The 18553-nt window shown below is 41.6% G+C and overlaps 1 protein-coding gene across 1 annotated transcript in view; it reads left to right on the top strand.

The window, feature by feature from the left end:
• LOC124789944 (guanine nucleotide-binding protein subunit alpha homolog) overlaps positions 1-17015 on the top strand; it is a 71453-nt gene extending 54438 nt beyond the window's left edge. The window contains exon 4 of the mRNA XM_047257474.1: positions 15756-17015. Coding sequence (XP_047113430.1) covers positions 15756-16113 — 358 coding nt within the window. The 3' untranslated portion in view covers positions 16114-17015. The remainder of the gene's footprint in view (positions 1-15755) is intronic.
• Positions 17016-18553: the final 1538 nt, after the last annotated feature.

Below are 18553 nucleotides of genomic sequence, written 5' to 3'. Positions count from 1 at the left end.
TTATTATTATTGATTTAAGCCCACTAAGGAGTGCTTATGACTAGTTAATCTTCGATGCTCCCTTCCGTTCCCAATATTTCTTGAGCCGTGCTGATAATTTCTCCTTCCTCTCCTGTGAAAGGGGCTTCCAATGTTTAGGGACTCTAGGCAATGGGTCCAAGACTCTACCATAGCACAAAATTTGGAATGACCTTCTACCTCAAGATCAGATATCCCAGCTGAATCCAAGTCCTTTAGTACTTCATTAAGCCACAAGCTTCCAGTCTTCTAGCTTTTAGCCAATGAGAAGATTTTCTTGGTAAGCTTATTGTTGTTCATCATTGTGGGTGGCCATAGAACTTGAGCCTCCTACGTTGCATACCGGTGTTGGCTGATTCTAACTGTTGATACAGTTCAGGATTAGACTTCAGTCGATAGGTTCCATCTGGGAGCAATCTTGGGCCATGAATTTTTCTGAGAATACGTCTTCTCCAGGTCATTCATTGTGGCTTACAGAAACTGTGGTGTGACAGCAGTTCTGTAACGACAGACATAAGCAGTCTCTGAAATGCACTTCTTACTGTACAGATTGTGGGACAGATGGTATGCTGCGTTGAGCTTTCTCTACCATTGGGGTGGACCCTTTCACCAAGGTACAGAAAGTGATTGACGCTCCCATTCGTTCCATGTATGGTCATCAAAGGCATGTTAGTGGAGTGCCGGTTCTCAAAGTATTTGGTCTTGCCAAACGATATTTGTAGCCCGGACTTCACCGCTGTCTCATGCAGGGCTTGGACAACAGTGACAGCATCATCAGCAAGGCACCTTATCTCAATTCTTTGGGTCTCGACTCCAATGGTAACTGGTTTGATCCCTTAGTGTACATTCCCAGGTTTTGATGACTTTTTCAGGCTCTAGATTAAACAGAATGGGTGTTGTGCTCCGATTTTGATGTTGGAACCCTGAGATAGTTCTCCTCTGAACTTCACCGTAGAGGCTGTATCTGTCAGTGTCTGTCTGATGAGGGGGTGTGTGTTGTAATACACACCTCGTTCTTGAAGTACTGAGAAGAGTGTTTGGCAATCATATCATATAGGAAAAGCTCTTTCTCATACTGTGGTCTTAACAATTTACTACAAACTTCTCCAGTCATATATTATACAGATCCTTACAATAGTTACATAATTTGATGCAACATGACAAGTATAAAGTTTAGACATCCCGAAACCAATCAGCAAAACTTGTATAAGATCATGTGTGTCCTTTGTTTGGCACTGATGTCAGCTAAAAGGGGTATGTGAAGTAACTGCAGTGGCAACTTATGAGATGGAAATTAGGATTGAAACATTATTTTTAGCATTATCAGCTAGTGTGTTTGGAAGTTTATACACACACCGCCCAGTCACATTAATGTGACCACCTGTCAGAAGCCAGAATAACTGACTGCGAAATGTGCAGGAAGAGTGTCATTGAGGTTTTGGCAGGTACTGACAGGGATGTGGAGCCATGCCGACTTGTGCCGTGGCTATCTGTGCTAGGTTTCCCAGTTGAGGATCCAAAGTGCGAATGGTCCGATTGACGTGGTCCCACAGATTCTTGATTGGGTTTAAATGCAGGGAGTTTGGTGGTCAGTGGAGTACGGTAAACTTTTTGAGGTGCTTCTCTAACCACACACTTATGAAGCGATCTGCATGTGTAGAGCATTGTTCTGCTGGTATATGCCAACATCGACATGTCGATGAACGCACTGCATATAAGGGCGGACATAGTCCCCGTGGAAATGTGCATACATGTGTTGATCCATTGTGCCTTCCAGAATGACAATCACCCATTGAATGCCATGAAAACATTCCCCAGACCATAACGATCCCTCCTCTGGCATGATCACTTCCAGCAATTGTTGCTGTGTGTATGATTTCAGACTTTCCACATTGTACAAGCCAATGGCCATCTCCCCCCAGGGGGCTCGCTACTCTTTGGTGAGTTCGTACATGGCTGCCAAAGTGTCCCAGCCTTTGCAGCACCTCTTCCCTTGCCATGCTTCATGTCTATCTTCCTGCTATTGAGTATTGCTCATCAGTGTGGGATCCGCACCATGTTGGATTGACAGAGGAGATAGAGAAGATCCAAAGAAGAGCGGTGTGTTTTGTCACAGGGTTATTTGGTAATTGTGATAGCGTTACGGAGATGTTTAGCAAACTCAAGTGGCAGACTCTGCAAGAGAGGCGCTCCACGTCACGGTGTAGCTTGCTGTCCAGGTTTCGAGAGAGTGCGTTTCTGGGTGAGGTATCGAATATATTGCTTTCCCCTACTTTCACCTCCCAAGGAGATCATGAATGTAAAATTAGAGAGATTCGAGTGTGCACGGAGGCCTTCCGGCAGTCGTTCTTCACGCGAACCATACGCGACTGCAACAAGAAAGGGAGGTAATGACTGGCATGTAAAGTGCCCTCCGCCACACATTGTTGGGTGGCTTGTGGAGTATAAATGTAGATGTATCTTCTCCATTGGGGAACATGTCTGGGATATTTTTAGGAATGTGTTCTGAAGTTTCGATAGCCTTCCAGCTTGCCTTTCAGACCAGTCCCTCATCTGTTTTCTCTTTCTTTCTTCCTTCGTTCTTCATCTCCTACCCTTCCTCCACTTCAGCATTTGAGGTTTCTTCTTCTTCTTCTTCTTCTTCTTCTTCTTCCTCCCTGTGCACTCCTGAAGGCTGGCCCACATGTTACACATGTAACAGGTGACTGCATAATTCATAATTCCCAGCACTGGGTCGACAGGTAGGGTTTGCATGTATCCCCTGGTACAGTCCAGGCCCAGGGAGGGGTAACTGCCTGAGCTGTTACTTTCCCAGATTGCCGATTGGTCCCTTTTGTCAGGAGTATGGGAGTTATGACCTCAGGTGTGAAAAATCACCTAAGGCAGGTGAGCCTCCCTCTGAGTGGGGTGGGGTGGGGGGGGGGGGGGGGGCTAGTTAGGAGCACACCATCAGAGATGCTGGCAGCCATAGGGGATTTCTTCACTATGAACCAGTCACCTTCGTCTGAGTCTGTCTGTCAGGCTAAAGATTCATAGACACTCCCAGGTGCACCTCGATTCCTCGTGGTATCACACACCAAAGGAGGTCAGTCCTTTGTTACAGTTAATTCATGTATTGTTCAGAAAAGTGTTGATGCACTTGCAGCCCAGTGAACTCCTACTCTTGTGTACGTAATGGAACTTAGTGAGACCAGTTGTGATGGGCAAGCCCAGCAACTGCTTACAGCTTCACTCCTCCATGGCTATCCTGCTCACGTCAAGGCTCACCAAATGCTGAATTCCTCGGGTGGTGTCATTTACACTGGGGTACTTGATGGGCTGATGAGGTAGAAATCCAAACTTGTCACTCTGATCGGGGGTTGATGCAACCTCAGTGCCCACACTCACTCGTTTTCTTACATTTGATTGTGTAATGCTTCAACCAATGATCAAAGCAGGCTATAAAGTCATTATGGTCCAACCATATATCCCAAACCCACTGCGTTGCTACCAGTGTCAACATTACAACCACACTCGCATGTCCTCTCAAAATGGCCAAATGTGTTGTTGTGGTAGGGATGCTCATGGGGGTGATTGTCCACCGCCTTCTCACCGCTGTATCAATTGTAATAGCGACCATGCCACCTCATCCTGTGAATGGCCCTTGTATCTTAATGAGCAGGCAGTCCAGATCGGGGTGAAGAAAAAAAGTATATTACCCTGTCGCTCGCAAGTTATTGGCTAATCGAAAGCCTTTCATCTTACCATCTGGCACTTACAGTATCGTTCCTGGTATGCCTCAGTCCATGAAGGATATGGTCGTGCATACTTGTACTTGCGACCTCCAGTTCAGCATTGCAGTTGTAAAATCATCCAGTATCTCGATAGCATCCCCATGTCCTCCTCTTCCTACTCCTACTGCTGCACAACAAGCCACCAAATGTTCGCCCCTGGTGGCGAAATTATCTGCTACACAACTAGCAGGCCGGAAAGGACAAAAAGACTACCCCAGTGAAGACTTTTTACATCCTTCCAGCTGACAGACATCTGAGTCTTCATCTGTCCAACTGCAAAGTCTCTAAGAAATCAATCAAACGCAAACAGTCTTCTCTTTCCCAGACTAGGAGATCATCTTCAATGGTGTCGCCACATGATACTCTTTACCCAGCCAACCTCAGTTTCACTAGTCTGTACTGCCTACCATTTTTCTGCTCTGGAATCCCCAGACTGACTCAGGTAGTATGCCAATGCCTCGGTAGATCTCATGGAACAGGATCCTCCAGCCTCTGTGCCTTGTAGTAGTGAGTCTTTGAAGGCTGGCACTTGGCAGCTGCCAAGGTAAATTCTCTTCATTTGTTCTCTCCTTCCCATTCCCCTTTCTGACTCTTCTGCAATGGAACATTTGCGGCATTAGATCCAACAAGGAGAAATTACAGCTGCTCATGAAATCACAGCATCCACTTGTTCTCTGCCTCCAAGAAACAAAATTACGTCTTCACGACCACTTTGACCTCTCGCGTTTCCTTCCAGCATGCTTTGACCTTGTGGGGGAGTCATAGCCATATCATCTCAATGAACACTTGGCTGCAAGCTGTTGCAGTCAGCATTATCCTTCCTTGCTTCACCTTTTCTCTTTGCAATGCTGCATTCCTCCATCCTTCAGTGTCACCAAGGCAGACTCCCTCCAGCTTGTTGGTCAACTCCATCACCCCTTTTTCTGCTCAGTGACTTTAATGCGCTCTTCCAGTATGTTTCCAAGAGGTTTCCTTTTGGCTGACCTCAGTCAACTCAACCTCATCAGCCTTAACACTGGAGCACCCACGTTTCTTTCAGACTCCACACACACCTGTCCCCATCTGGACCTCTCATTCTGCACTGCCCAGCTTGCCCATCATCTCGAGTGGTCTGTTCTCTGTGACATGTGCTCAAGTGACCATTTCTTGCGTGCTATCCGTTTGCTGACTCCTACCCCACCTACGTGTACACCCAGCTTTAGTTTTCTATGGCCAACTGGAGGCTTTACTCCTCCTTGGTGATCTTTGACAAACAACATTTCCCCACTTGTGATGACCATGTAGAGTACCTTATGAACATTATCCTTACTGCCACAGAACATTCCATACTTCGCACTTCATCCTTGCCGCTCCGTATCTTGTTCGACCGGTGGACTCAGGCATGCATGCAGAGACGTGCTCTCCGCGTTTCTAACCATCATCCTACAATGGCAAACTGTATTCATCATCAACAGTTGCGTGTGTAGTATCTTCGCATTCTTTGGAATAGCAAAATAGCTGGTTTCATTCACTAATTCCTTCAACAGTTTCACTCCCATTTCTGTTGTGTAGGGTAATCTCCAGTCAGCTCTCTGGGACCAAGGTCCATTTCCTGATTCCCGGGCTAACCTTAGCAGATGATGTCATTGTGGACCCTATTGCTATCTCCAACACCTCATGCCACTATTCTGTGGAGATTTTGAACTCTACTCACTATCTCCCCATCTCCCTCCCTCGGAAACGAGTGGAGGCGGCTCGGGCGATACCCTTATCGTCTCAGAATCATGAATCCTACAATATCGTCTTTATTACGAGCAAGCTAGATCATGCTCTCACTTCATCCCGATCTTCTGCCTGCCGCAGGGCCGGATGATGATCACATTCAGATGTTGCAGCACATATGTCGTTCAGGCAAGCAATTTCTCATTCATACATACAATCTCATTTGGGCAGATGGCATGTTTACCAGACACTGGCGTGAAGCCACTGTCACACCTATACATAAGCCCGGTAAGGACAAAAACCCTCCTTCTAGCTACTGCACCATTTCTCCCATGAGCTACACCATGTGATCAAAAGTATCCGAACACATGGCTGAAAATGACTTAAAAGTTGATGCCACCCTCCATTGGTAATGCTGGAATTCAAAATGGTGTTGGCCCACCCTTAGCCTTGATGACAGCTTCCACTCTCTCAAGCATACGTTCAATCAGGTGCTGGAAGGTTTCTTGGGGAATGGCAGCCCATTCTTCATGGAGTGCTGCACTGAGTATAGGAATCGATGTCTGTCGGTGAGGCCTGGCATGAAGTCCTCGTTCCAAAACATCTCAACGGTGTTCTAAAGGATTCAGGTCAGGACTGTGTGGGCCAGTCCATTACAGGAATGTTATTGTTGTGTAACCACTCTGCCACAGGCTGTGCATTGCTGTGATAGTGCCATGCAGAACAAGGGGTGCAAGCCCCTTCCATGAAAACCACCACCACACCATAACACCACCATGTCCGAATTTTACTGTTGGCACTACACACAGTGGCAGATGACGTTCACAGGGCATTCGCCATACCCACACCCTGCCATCAGATCGTCACATTGTGTACCGTGATTAATCACCCCACACAAGGTTTTTTCACTGTTCAATCATCCAATGTTTATGCTCCTTACACCAAGCAAGACATCGTTTGGCATTTGTTGGTGTGATGTGTGGCTTATGAGCAGCCACTCGACCATAAAATCCAAGTTTTCTCACTTTCTGCCTAACTGACATAGTACTTGCAGTGGATCCTGATGCTGTTTGGAATTCCTGTGTGATGGTCTGGATAGATGTCTGCCTAATAGACTTTATGACCCTCTTCAACTGTAAGCAGTCTCTGTCAGTTAGCAGATGAGATCAGTCTGTAAGCTTTTGTGCTGTACATGTTCCTTCGCATTTCCACTTCACTATCACGTCGGAAATGGTGGACCTAGGGATGTTTAGGAGTGTGGAAATCTCGCGTACAGACGTATGGCACAAGTGACACACAGTCACCTGACCACGTTCGAAGTCCGTGAGTTCTGTGGAGCACCCATTCTGTGTTGGTCCTCCTACATGTCTTATGTGGCTGCATACTATAGGTGGTCCCTTAGTGACCGTCTCCTAAGCATTACTTCCTAGGGAGTTCATTGGACCACCCTGTTCCATTTGTACCAACTCCATGTCTGTTCCAAACTAAATTGAGTGTTTTGTTCATTCATCCACATGTCCATCCATCTTACACCGTCTTTATACAATCCACCATTGTGGAACTCGTTTGGCCACTGGCCCCTTCTTCACTAGCCCAATTGAAAGGCTGTATGCAGAAGCTGCTGAGCTACCACTGTCATACTGGTGTGATGTTCTCCTCAGCCAATATACATGCCTTTTGTCTGCCATGCCCAACCACCCATGCTACGCCTCCTTTTTTGATTACTCACTTGACTGCCTCAGTATGGGCTGCGCCCTTCTTCTCTGTTACTTCCCACAGTTAGCTTTCGGCTCCTGCTCCTGCAGCTTAACTGCATGATACCTGCCACATTCCCAACAGGTGTGAACCCTTCACCACCTTGGCTTCATACGGTGGCCTGTGTCCATCTTGGACTTCATTTGCTTCCTAAGGACTCTACTCTGGATCCAGTCTATCGCTGTAAGTGTCTCAACCTTCACACGCAACTTAGCAATAGCTCCTTTGTGTATACTGATGGCTCTAAGACTGACTGTGGTTTCGAGTGTGCCTTCGTCACTGACACTGACTCATTTTCGGTATTGGCTTCCAGAAAACTGCTCAATATATGCAATAGAGCTCTTCGTCCTCTATCATGCCGCCCGGTATATCCAGTGACACAGGCTTTTTAATTGTGTTGCATACTCTGCTCAGTGCCCATCAGATCCTTTGTGTGCTGTACACAGTCCATCCCTTAGTGCCACAGGTTCAAGAAAGCTTCCACTTGCTCGCTGTTGAGGGAGCTGCTCTGATGTTCACCTGGGTTCCTGGTCACATTGATCTGATGGGAAATGAGGCTGCTGCCAAAGTTGCAGTCCTTGCCCCTTGGCCTGCTAGCTCTTCCATTCCTTTGGACAATCCCCATGTTGCCGTCTGTCAGCAGGTGGTGTCACTTTGGCATCACCACTAGTCTCCTCTTCATGGGAACAAGCTTCGGGGAATTAAACCTTTCCCAGCGACTTAACCAACCTCCTCTCGCCACAAGGAGACCATTTTAGCTTCATTGTGTATTGGACACAGTCTTTGTAGCCATTGCCATTTATTAAATGGTGATCCACACTAGTTTGTGCTCATTGTCATTTGCCATTTCCTGACTGAATCCTGTTTTTTAACTGCTTACTTTCTAGTGTGTGTTTGCTGTGTGAGCTATTGGCCGTTATAGTGAACAACATGTGGGCTGCTGATCGTATTTTACTTGTTATCCATCAAAGTGATATGGTAAAGGACATTTGGTTTGAGACCTCTGTTGTCTCTACAGTGTATTTTGTGAACCTTTCACCAAGAGGAAGTCCTTGTTCTTAGCTCTTATTTCCTTCCGTCAGTTGGGCTTAACTTTTAGTCTCTTTTTAACTTCCTTTTTGTATTAGTGTTCTAAGGTTGATATGTGGGCGCTTAAAACAAAAACAAAACCAATGACCACCTGTCCAATGGCGCATAAAACGTGATTCATCTGAAAAGGCCTACTGTCACCACTCAGTGGACGTCCAGTCGCAGATTGGAATGCAAATTCCTGCCTTTGTCGTCGATGAACAGCAGTCAACAAGACTGCCTTAACCAGGTGCCTGCTGCAGAGGCCCTTACTCAGCTGTGGTTCCTAAATGGTTTTTGAGGAGACACTGTTGGTACTCTTTTGTTCACTTGGAGAATCAGTTACTCGGCAGTTGCATCTTTTGTCCCATACACATCTCTGCAGCCATTGTTCACCTGTCATCTATAGCTTGCGGTACACCACAGTTGCCTCTGTGCTGGTTCGGGATAGTGTAACATTACGAGTCAAGACAGCTGTAACGGAACTTGAATAGCGTAAAGTTATCGTTAAAACCGCACGCCGCGCGATTTGTTATGATTTGGTCGGTCGTAATAGTAGTAACATGCTTTTGAATACAATTAAAATATAACGGCGATACCTGTTTAGCGTTATTGGAAATAATATGTAATAAATTAATGATTAAGGTAGCCGATCCTATAAGAAGAGGTAAAATTGGGCATATTAAGGTGTTTTGCTTTATATCGACTAAGCCGATGATACGGCGTCTTTTTTTTTCCGTTTACTCTTAGAAGAAAAAAAAGAAAACCAGTAACGAAGTGCTATTTGTGCGTTGTGAAAAATATAGGGGCGAATTTTAAATAGCTACAGTGTATAATCAGACCAACAAATGGACATTCAGTTACGCGAAATAGCGGACAGTGAAGTGTGGCCATTAAATTGAGTACACCTACAGGGCGGTCAATTCCAGGATAAGTCTATTCGCGTCTCACGAGGCACGCGGTATTGAGACCGGTTTTTTTTATTATATCACGGAGAGTGGGCTTCAATTTATAAAAAGGAGAAAAGCTGTATCATTATCATTGACTGTTGGTGTTATGCAACCAAAACTGTTCATCAAAGGGTTTCGGTGAATGAGTGGTGAATGCGAAATGAAACTGTGAACGAAGTTATGTTAAATAAAGCAGAAGAGACAAGACAGTTTGGTCGTATCTGTTATTATTCCATAAACCGTAACATGTACTCTCGTTGTACGAAGCCTTTATAGACGATTGTATGACAATTTGCTTTGAAGGGATCTCGTTACGAGTTAAGTTTTGGGGACCTGGTCAACAGGGGATAGTTCGTAGATCTTAACTACTGCAGCTATTCCGGAATCAGGTGCTACCGTGACCGTTGTGTGTTGTCTATGGCTTAAGGTCATCATATCTCATGCTCTAAGATCGACGCGCCTTTCCTCTTGGTATAACGGTGTCTCACGGTAACCACGACAACGCCGACGGCGAAGGAAGATACGGTAGAATAGGCCATCAGTATACTTTAACCACACTGGCTCATGAACACTTTGCAAACTTAGCCATTTTGGAAATGCTTTCACCTTTGGCCCGAAATCCACTGATTGTGCCCTCTTGGATGTCAGTTACATGGTTCGATAAAAAATAATGGAAACACGGTTGTAATTCAAATCACATTTTGTCAGGCGTTCACTGTTACATGCCTTCAGTATAATCGCACAGCATCTCAATCACCTTCTTCCACACAAATGGAAGGCATCGTATATCTTTGGCATGTACATCTTTGGCACATCCATCTCTGACATCTTGCAAGGTCGCCCAATGGCAGGGATGATGTCTTTTTTTGTGTTATAGTGTGTGCCATGTAGAGGTTCCTTCATTTTGGCAAACATCCCATAATTGTACAGACTCATATTGGGTGAATATGCTGGGTGTTCCATAATCTCCCACCCCTACGAATGCAGGAGCTTCTGCATGGGATTCGTCATGTGGCATCATGCACTGTCTTAAAGGATGACGGAATGCAGTGCCAGAAGGCAACGTTTTGCACTCCGAGCACCTGCCACATCAATCATGAACCACGCATATAGTTCGCATTTCCTAAACATATTGTTAGGGCCTTTGAACTGGCCTTCCATGCTTTCAGACAGTACACACAGTAACTGACTCAAATACAGCAGCCATCAACCGTGCGACCGCTACGGTCGCAGGTTCGAATCCTGCCTCGGGCATGGATGTGTGTGATGTCCTTAGGTTAGTTAGGTTTAAGTAGTTCTAAGTTCTAGAGGACTGATGGGCTCAGATGATAAGTCGCATAGTGCTCAGAGCCATTTGAACAGCTGCCAGCTCTCACTGCACTACTTCAACTGACCTTCTACTATCAGCTACAGACAGCAGGCATGCCATGTGACACACATCCTTTGTGTGACGACAGTATTGCCATCAGTTTTTATCCAATTCATGTAAGTCACTGCGTTTCTGTATTGTGATGACGACTGCACTGTTTTCTGCATCCTCCCGACATGTTTTATACCCTCCACTGCTAGCACTGCCATCTGTAAGTGGTTATTGCACGTTGATGTCGAACGTAGGTGGTGGTCACATTAATGTGACTGGACTGTTTATAAAAGAGCATTGTTCACAGTGTGTAAATCACTGTGGAGTTAGACCTGTTTAGTATTAGTAATTGCCTACAGGAATGGTTTTATTAACTTTTAATGTTGTTTTACTTTTTGTTGTTTGTTTATATATTAAGTTGACATACCTATTCATCCACAGATTATTTTACAGTGATATTACCCAGCTAACTAAAATTTGTAATGAGTGTAGCACTGTATCTGATTTATCTAATGTCTTGGCAATCTAAATTAATAAACTGCTATCCCAGTTCATGTTCCCCAGTCCCAGTGGTAGGTTGCCTGTAATGTTTTCCAGGGGAAACAAAACCATAATTTTTAGTATTTTATATAATTATTGACTGAATTAAAAAAATTTAAATGCTATCGTAATGAGCTCGTTAGGAGTATAATCTTACGTTAAACTTTCAACACAATAATTCAAGTATTAAGGTTAGAAACCATGTATGTGTCTTGAGGCAGACTATATTCATCCTGTATTTGAGAATCATAGCACTCAGTGACTTCCAAAAAACTTCATGTATAATACTAAACCTTTTCAAAACTTTTCCCTGACAGCCCACACAGAATAATGAAAGGAAAAGTGTGTAATGCATTTTCCCTGTTCATGCAGTAAAACTTCAGCATTAGGAATGATGATTTAATTTGTTAATTCTATACAACTGAATCTATTTTCAGCTCATTTTGCATACAGCATCCACGTATGTCACTGAATGTGCTTGCAAAATTATATCATTGTATTCAGGAGATTTGGTGTCATGAAAGTGATATGCATTTTATACACCAATTTTTTTTTTTAAGAATGTGTATGTGTGTGTGTGTGGGGGGGGGGGGGGGGGGGAGGGGTTACTGGTACCTATGAAAACTGTAGAACATTCTTTAACTACCCCACTGCTACATCTACCCATCCCTGAAACAATTTCTCAGTGATTTCCATGTTATCCAGAACGACAGTGCTTTCCAAGAGGTGTGTGGAGCATCTTATGTTACCTGTGGAAATTTTCCTTTCAGTGGCTAACCCATCCTTCTTGTCCAATATATAAATCAGTCTGTTGTTCCATTTGTTTTTCCCCTTGTTTCTTTCTTTTTTAATTTCTTATCTTTCTGTAAATTATGTCATCACAATTTCATCTCCACCTTCTCTTGCATGCAGTTTACCACAAGTCTGATCTGGAATCTATGCTGTGTATTTGTGATTCCCTTATCATCTAATGTAGCCACATTTTACAGATATACTAAAAATTGAATGCTTTTTTGTTATAGTACTATTAATTTACCTTTAGTTGTAACCATGGCACAATGTGGAATGCAAAAACATTATCACCCAGAAACTGAAATGTTTAATTGTGCATAATTTTGAGAATAGATTTTGAGCATTAAACCCCTCATGTTGTCTAAAGAAATTTTTTAAGTTGACAACTTATGTAATGTATTGAAATTAACCGTTTGATGATGGATGTGTAAATACTCCGAATTGGATCATAAAAAGCAAAATTGGCTAGTTCAAAACAGACTTGCTTCCTTCATTTTCAGTTATTACTACTCTGTTAGCATAAATTTTACTCATCCAAAATAGATTTTATATTTCAAATAGTGCCAATGTTGTATTTCTAATCATCATTACAAAATTAGTAACACCTAACTTGAACTTTTGTTTTTAGTTGAATACTGTTTTAAAGTAACTTATTGTAGAATGACGGTTTGTATACAAGAGATGAGCCTCTTAGCTCTGATTTTACTGGGTCAAGTAGACTTCAAAATAAGTGACTGCATAAATATCAGTTTTCCCTTCTACATATAGATTCAGGAAATACATACTGTTGCTGCTCATACCAATATCATGTGTAACATACATCATTCTTTGACATCCAGTTGGGTGATGCTGTGACAAAATGTCCTGAAGGAAATATTGCAAGAACCTTTGTCTGGGCTTAGAGTAAAAGATAGTTGTAACAAAAATTCTTTTTTGTGACAACGTCTGTACTCATTCCATGTAGGCTTTCACGGCCGGCGTCTTTATCAGTAAACTCTTCCGGGCTAAGTTGCCGTGGTCGATCTGTAGAACTTCTTCTCCCTGACGTTTCGTTCTCAACTGCGGAGAACATCTTCCGAGGTGAGTCGACGACTGGCTGCTAGGAGCTGGGGCCGCCGCTTATATAGAGATTGTAGGGGGCGCCACCACACGTCACATGGCGTCGATGTGCAGCTATCTCTGGCTATCGTCTGTTCTCTCGATTGCAGGCAATCGATTGTCACGTGATTGATGCAACATCGACCGCCATATCTTATCCAATTTTAATCCTTCTTCTTTACGATTAAAATTGTATTGATGTTTGTGGATTTCAATTGCCTCTCTATACATACGTGTATAATAGTGCGACGTCCTCGCTAGCACGCTTGTTTCACCAAATTTTGTGTCGTGATCTCCATCCTTAAAAACATGTTCCGCTACTGCCGATTTGTCGATATGTCCCAAGCGACAGTTTCTTTTGTGCTCCGTCAACCGTGTATTGATGCTTCTTTTGGTAGTTCCTATGTAAACCCTGCCGCAACTACACGGAATTTTATATACCCCTGGGGTGGCTAGGGGGTGACGAGCATCTTTTGTTGATCTTAGGCATTCACTAATTTTCTTAGTAGGTCTAAAAATGGTCTCTACCTGAAACTTGGCTAGTACTTTTCCAATGCGATCCGTGATATTATGGATGAACGGAAGAAATACTTTTCCAGCTGATAGTTGTTGCTGTCTCCTATTTTTAGGCATTTTTCTATTTGGGTGAAGTGCTCGATTAATCTCGTTTTTTGTATAACCATTTTTCGCAAAGGCCATTCGTAAATGATTTAGTTCTTCTTGTAAGTAGCCTGGTTCACAAATATTATTGGCCCTATCCACTAGTGTTTTTATGACCCCCCTCTTTTGCCTAGGGTGGTGGTTTGAGTTCTTATGGAGGTAGCGATCGGTATGTGTACCTTTCCTGTAGACCTTATGGCCTAAGGTCCCATCCGCCCGTTTGATAACTGATACATCCAAGAAGTTAAGTTGTCCATTCTTCTCCTTCTCCATAGTAAATTTAATCTTTGGGTTGATGCTATTTAAGTGTACCAGAAAATCATTCAAGTCTTCTTCCTCATGATTCCATATTACATGGTATCATCCACATACCGATACCACTTCGAGGGGCTTTTTTTTGGCCGACTGCAATGCTTGATGTTCAAAATATTCCATGAATAAATTCGCAATTGCGGGACTTAGGGCACTTCCCATGGCTACCCCATCGATCTGTTCATAAAATTCACCATTATACTGAAAATAGGTTGAGGATAGACAGTGTTGGAACAAGGCTACTATATCAGTAGGGAACATATTGGCTATATGGGAGAGAGCTTCATCAACTTGAACCATCGTGAACAAAGACACTATATCAAAACTGACAAGTATGTCATTAGGACCGACAGTAATTTCCCTCAATTTCTCAATGAAGTGTAGAGAGTTTTTAATATGACTCTCAGTTTTGCCTATGTGAGGTTGTAACAAAGAGGCAAGGTGTCTGGCTAGTTCTTGGGTAGGAGCTCCAATTGCGCTGACTATTGGTCTCAAAGGAACATCAGGTTTATGTATCTTTGGTAATCCATATAATCTCGGAGGATAAGCCTCCGTTTCACAAAGATACATACCGATCGCTACCTCCATAAGAACTCAAACCACCACCCTAGGCAAAAGAGGGGGGTCATAAAAACACTAGTGGATAGGGCCAATAATATTTGTGAACCAGGCTACTTACAAGAAGAACTAAATCATTTACGAATGGCCTTTGCGAAAAATGGTTATACAAAAAACGAGATTAATCGAGCACTTCACCCAAATAGAAAAATGCCTAAAAATAGGAGACAGCAACAACTATCAGCTGGAAAAGTATTTCTTCCGTTCATCCATAATATCACGGATCGCATTGGAAAAGTACTAGCCAAGTTTCAGGTAGAGACCATTTTTAGACCTACTAAGAAAATTAGTGAATGCCTAAGATCAACAAAAGATGCTCGTCACCCCCTAGCCACCCCAGGGGTATATAAAATTCCGTGTAGTTGCGGCAGGGTTTACATAGGAACTACCAAAAGAAGCATCAATACACGGTTGACGGAGCACAAAAGAAACTGTCGCTTGGGACATATCGACAAATCGGCAGTAGCGGAACATGTTTTTAAGGATGGAGATCACGACACAAAATTTGGTGAAACAAGCGTGCTAGCGAGGACGTCGCACTATTATACACGTATGTATAGAGAGGCAATTGAAATCCACAAACATCAATACAATTTTAATCGTAAAGAAGAAGGATTAAAATTGGATAAGATATGGCGGTCGACGTTGCATCAATCACGTGACAATCGATTGCCTGCAATCGAGAGAACAGACGATAGCCAGAGATAGCTGCACATCGACGCCATGTGACGTGTGGTGGCGCCCCCTACGATCTCTATATAAGCGGCGGCGCAGCTCCTAGCAGCCAGTCGTCGACTCACCTCGGAAGATGTTCTCCGCAGTTGAGAACGAAACGTCAGGGAGAAGAAGTTCTACAGATCGACCACGGCAACTTAGCCCGGAAGAGTTTACTGATAACGTCTGTACTGTTATCACTATTTCAGTTTTGAGTAGAAATCTTAAGTAATATAATCTGTTAAATTTTTGAAATGACAGGACTTGAATTTGTTGTGTGATGTTTCTTGGCAGTGTTAATTTACACACGATTCATTTATATTTTTGCTACACTTAAATATAGCTCTTCAGTGAATGTTGGTCACTAATTCAGATTTAATTTTTCTTCTTTTGCAGGAAAACAAATAGGTTGGAAGAATCTCGAAACATTTTTGATACAATTGTTAACAATGTTGTATTTCGTGGTGTCTCAATCATTTTATTCATGAATAAAACAGATTTGTTAATTGAAAAACTGAAGTCCAGAAAAACGGACATTAGAAAACATTTTCCACAGTATGTAGGAGACCCACATAATTTGGTTAGTGTACAGACATTTATTCTAAACATGTTTTCTAATGTGAAACGTGATCCAAGGAAGCCACTTTTTCATCATTTTACAACAGCTGTTGACACTGAAAACATCAAGGTTGTGTTTAATGCCGTAAAGGATACAATCCTACATAGAAATTTGGAATCTCTTATGCTCCACTGAAACTTAGTTTTTATCAGGGAGCACAATATGAGTTTCTGCACTGTATATTCATTATGGGACTACTTTATATTGTATATTGAAGCATTAAAAATGTTCATATTTTTTTGATGTTGGAAAGAAACAGTGTAAGCAAGTGTTGTTACATACATTAAAAACGATGTGCCTTACTAAGTGCTGTCATAAAAGAACATTTCTGTACTGAATTTTTATAGAAGGTTTTCATAACATGTTTTGTAATATTTTTAAGCCTACAACATACTATTTTTGAGAATCTCCTTACTGGAGTGTGTAAGAACCTTCGTTTAGCTCATGAATACCTTATTTTGTGAGCTTAACGATAACTTTCAAAGACCAAAGCTTAAGCCAAAAATTGTAAACATTAAATGGCTAGTGTAAATTATCAGAACTAACATCTGTATCGATAACCAGTTCTGTTGTGATGCGTTTTAATATGACTACTTGACAGGAAATAGCATTTAACTTATTTACAAAATGGTCTTAATTAGGGCCTTTAGAGACTGTGAACCTGTTCACATGTACTCATGAGTTGCCTTACTTTTCAGCACTAGAATTAAATGTAACCATTATAATCTAGGTTGTTATCTCTTTGTCAGTTGTGTCAATTAAATTTTATTATTTTTGTAATATTAAGTGTGTTTTATGGAGATCAGCTCAAAGAAATGTGTTCAAAGATCTGGTTTCTAACAGATAATACTGATTTTTATCTGAGCTAGTGTAGTTGTTTTACTCCTCTGTGCTAAATTAGAATTCAGAAATACATACTAAATTAAAAGAATTGAACTAAATGGCTGAATTTATTCCACATTTGAAACTTAATATTGAAATTGTTTTTGTTTCGCTCAGTTAAATTGTATTACAAAAAAATTAATTTTAATACTGTATCACGGGATAGTAATTTGCTACTTGAAATGTCTTGTTTCTAAATTTTACAATTGTTGGCATTTAATTTCTAGTTTCATACAATCTATTTTTGATAGCAGGTGGTTTAAATGCCGCCTATTGTCATTTTTATGACTACATTATTATTATTATTATTATTATTTGTAAGATATTTTTGTAGATAGTTCCTGAATGTAACAGTAGTTGTACTGCAAAAATTGAGAAGTAAAGATCAAGAAGGTAGATAAGCATTGTTAGGAAATCTGAAAGTAATGTCTAGTATAGGATTGAAGCAAATGAAAAACTAACAAGCATTCATCTTTATTCAGTGTGCATTTAATTCCTCTGATAATTTGTTTCAGACTAGGAATCCAGCTGGACTATCCTTGTTTTAGTAAGTTATCAGATCCCTCTGGTCACTTTCAAGAAAAATTACGGCTCACCAAAAGCTTATAGTTCAAATCAATTAAAAAATTTTTCCTTCCACATTCATCATAAACCATCCCCGGAATAGACTGAACTGACATTGAGGAAAACATTCCATGTTCAATGCATTTACTTGGACATTCCGTAACGAATGTGTGAGAAATATTTTCCACTTTGTTGGGATGGTAACTTTACACATTGTTGTAATTTCTGACTGGAGCAAATGTAGAAACAGATTAGTTTATTTGCACAACACTGAATAAACAATTTAAGCCTCAAGAAATTTAAATAATGGCAATTCAGATTAGTAAATATACCTAATTGTGCGTCCCTGTAGTGGTACTAAATGGTGCCTTAAATGAGTGGCAGATAAAAGCAGGTGACTGAGTTTTTCACCTGTTTAATTCATAGAACATTCGAAACTCATCTCATCCACCATAGACATATGCCCAATTTTGAAGTATGTCACATCTGAGCTCATTGTGATGTCAGACATTCATGGTAAGCTGCTTGTTTGGCAATAATGAAACACCATTTTCAGTACGTATAACATGCCACTGGTAATTATGTACCCAAATAAGAGACTAATTAATCTTTGAAATTTATAGTAGAATGCTGACATTGTTTCATTATAATTGATTTTCAATTTTTTTGAATTTGATGCACATTTCATCAGATGACTTAGTCAAGGTCAGTACATACCAATTAGTAATGTAGGTACTTTTGGTAATGCTGCTTAAACATTTCATTACCACATGTCACTTTCTTGAGAGCATCAATTATGATATGTAGTATTTTTTGATCCATTCTCAAATCATTGAATACTTCTCATTTGCTTTTAAGATAAATTGTATTTTTATATGCATTTGTTAAAATAATTTATACATTTGATATTCAGGTTGAAGTGACTTACCCATGTTTTAAATGAAGTTGTTAATTCCCAGATTCCAAGAGATGCTGTTTGTGTATAGGGGAGGGGCTTTGTGAATGTGTGTAATATAGTGTTCTAGAAATGGAAATATATGTACTGAGATATAAGTAATTAAACTTATTGTTATATCACTTTTTGTTGTATCGCCTTTATGTTCCACTGTGCATTTTTCTTCTGAGACAG

This window comes from Schistocerca piceifrons, chromosome 3, assembly GCF_021461385.2.
Source record: "Schistocerca piceifrons isolate TAMUIC-IGC-003096 chromosome 3, iqSchPice1.1, whole genome shotgun sequence".
Classification (NCBI taxonomy): domain Eukaryota; kingdom Metazoa; phylum Arthropoda; class Insecta; order Orthoptera; family Acrididae; genus Schistocerca; species Schistocerca piceifrons.
The sequence above is the reverse complement of the archived record's forward strand: the minus strand, read 5'-3'. Positions and strand labels throughout refer to the sequence as shown.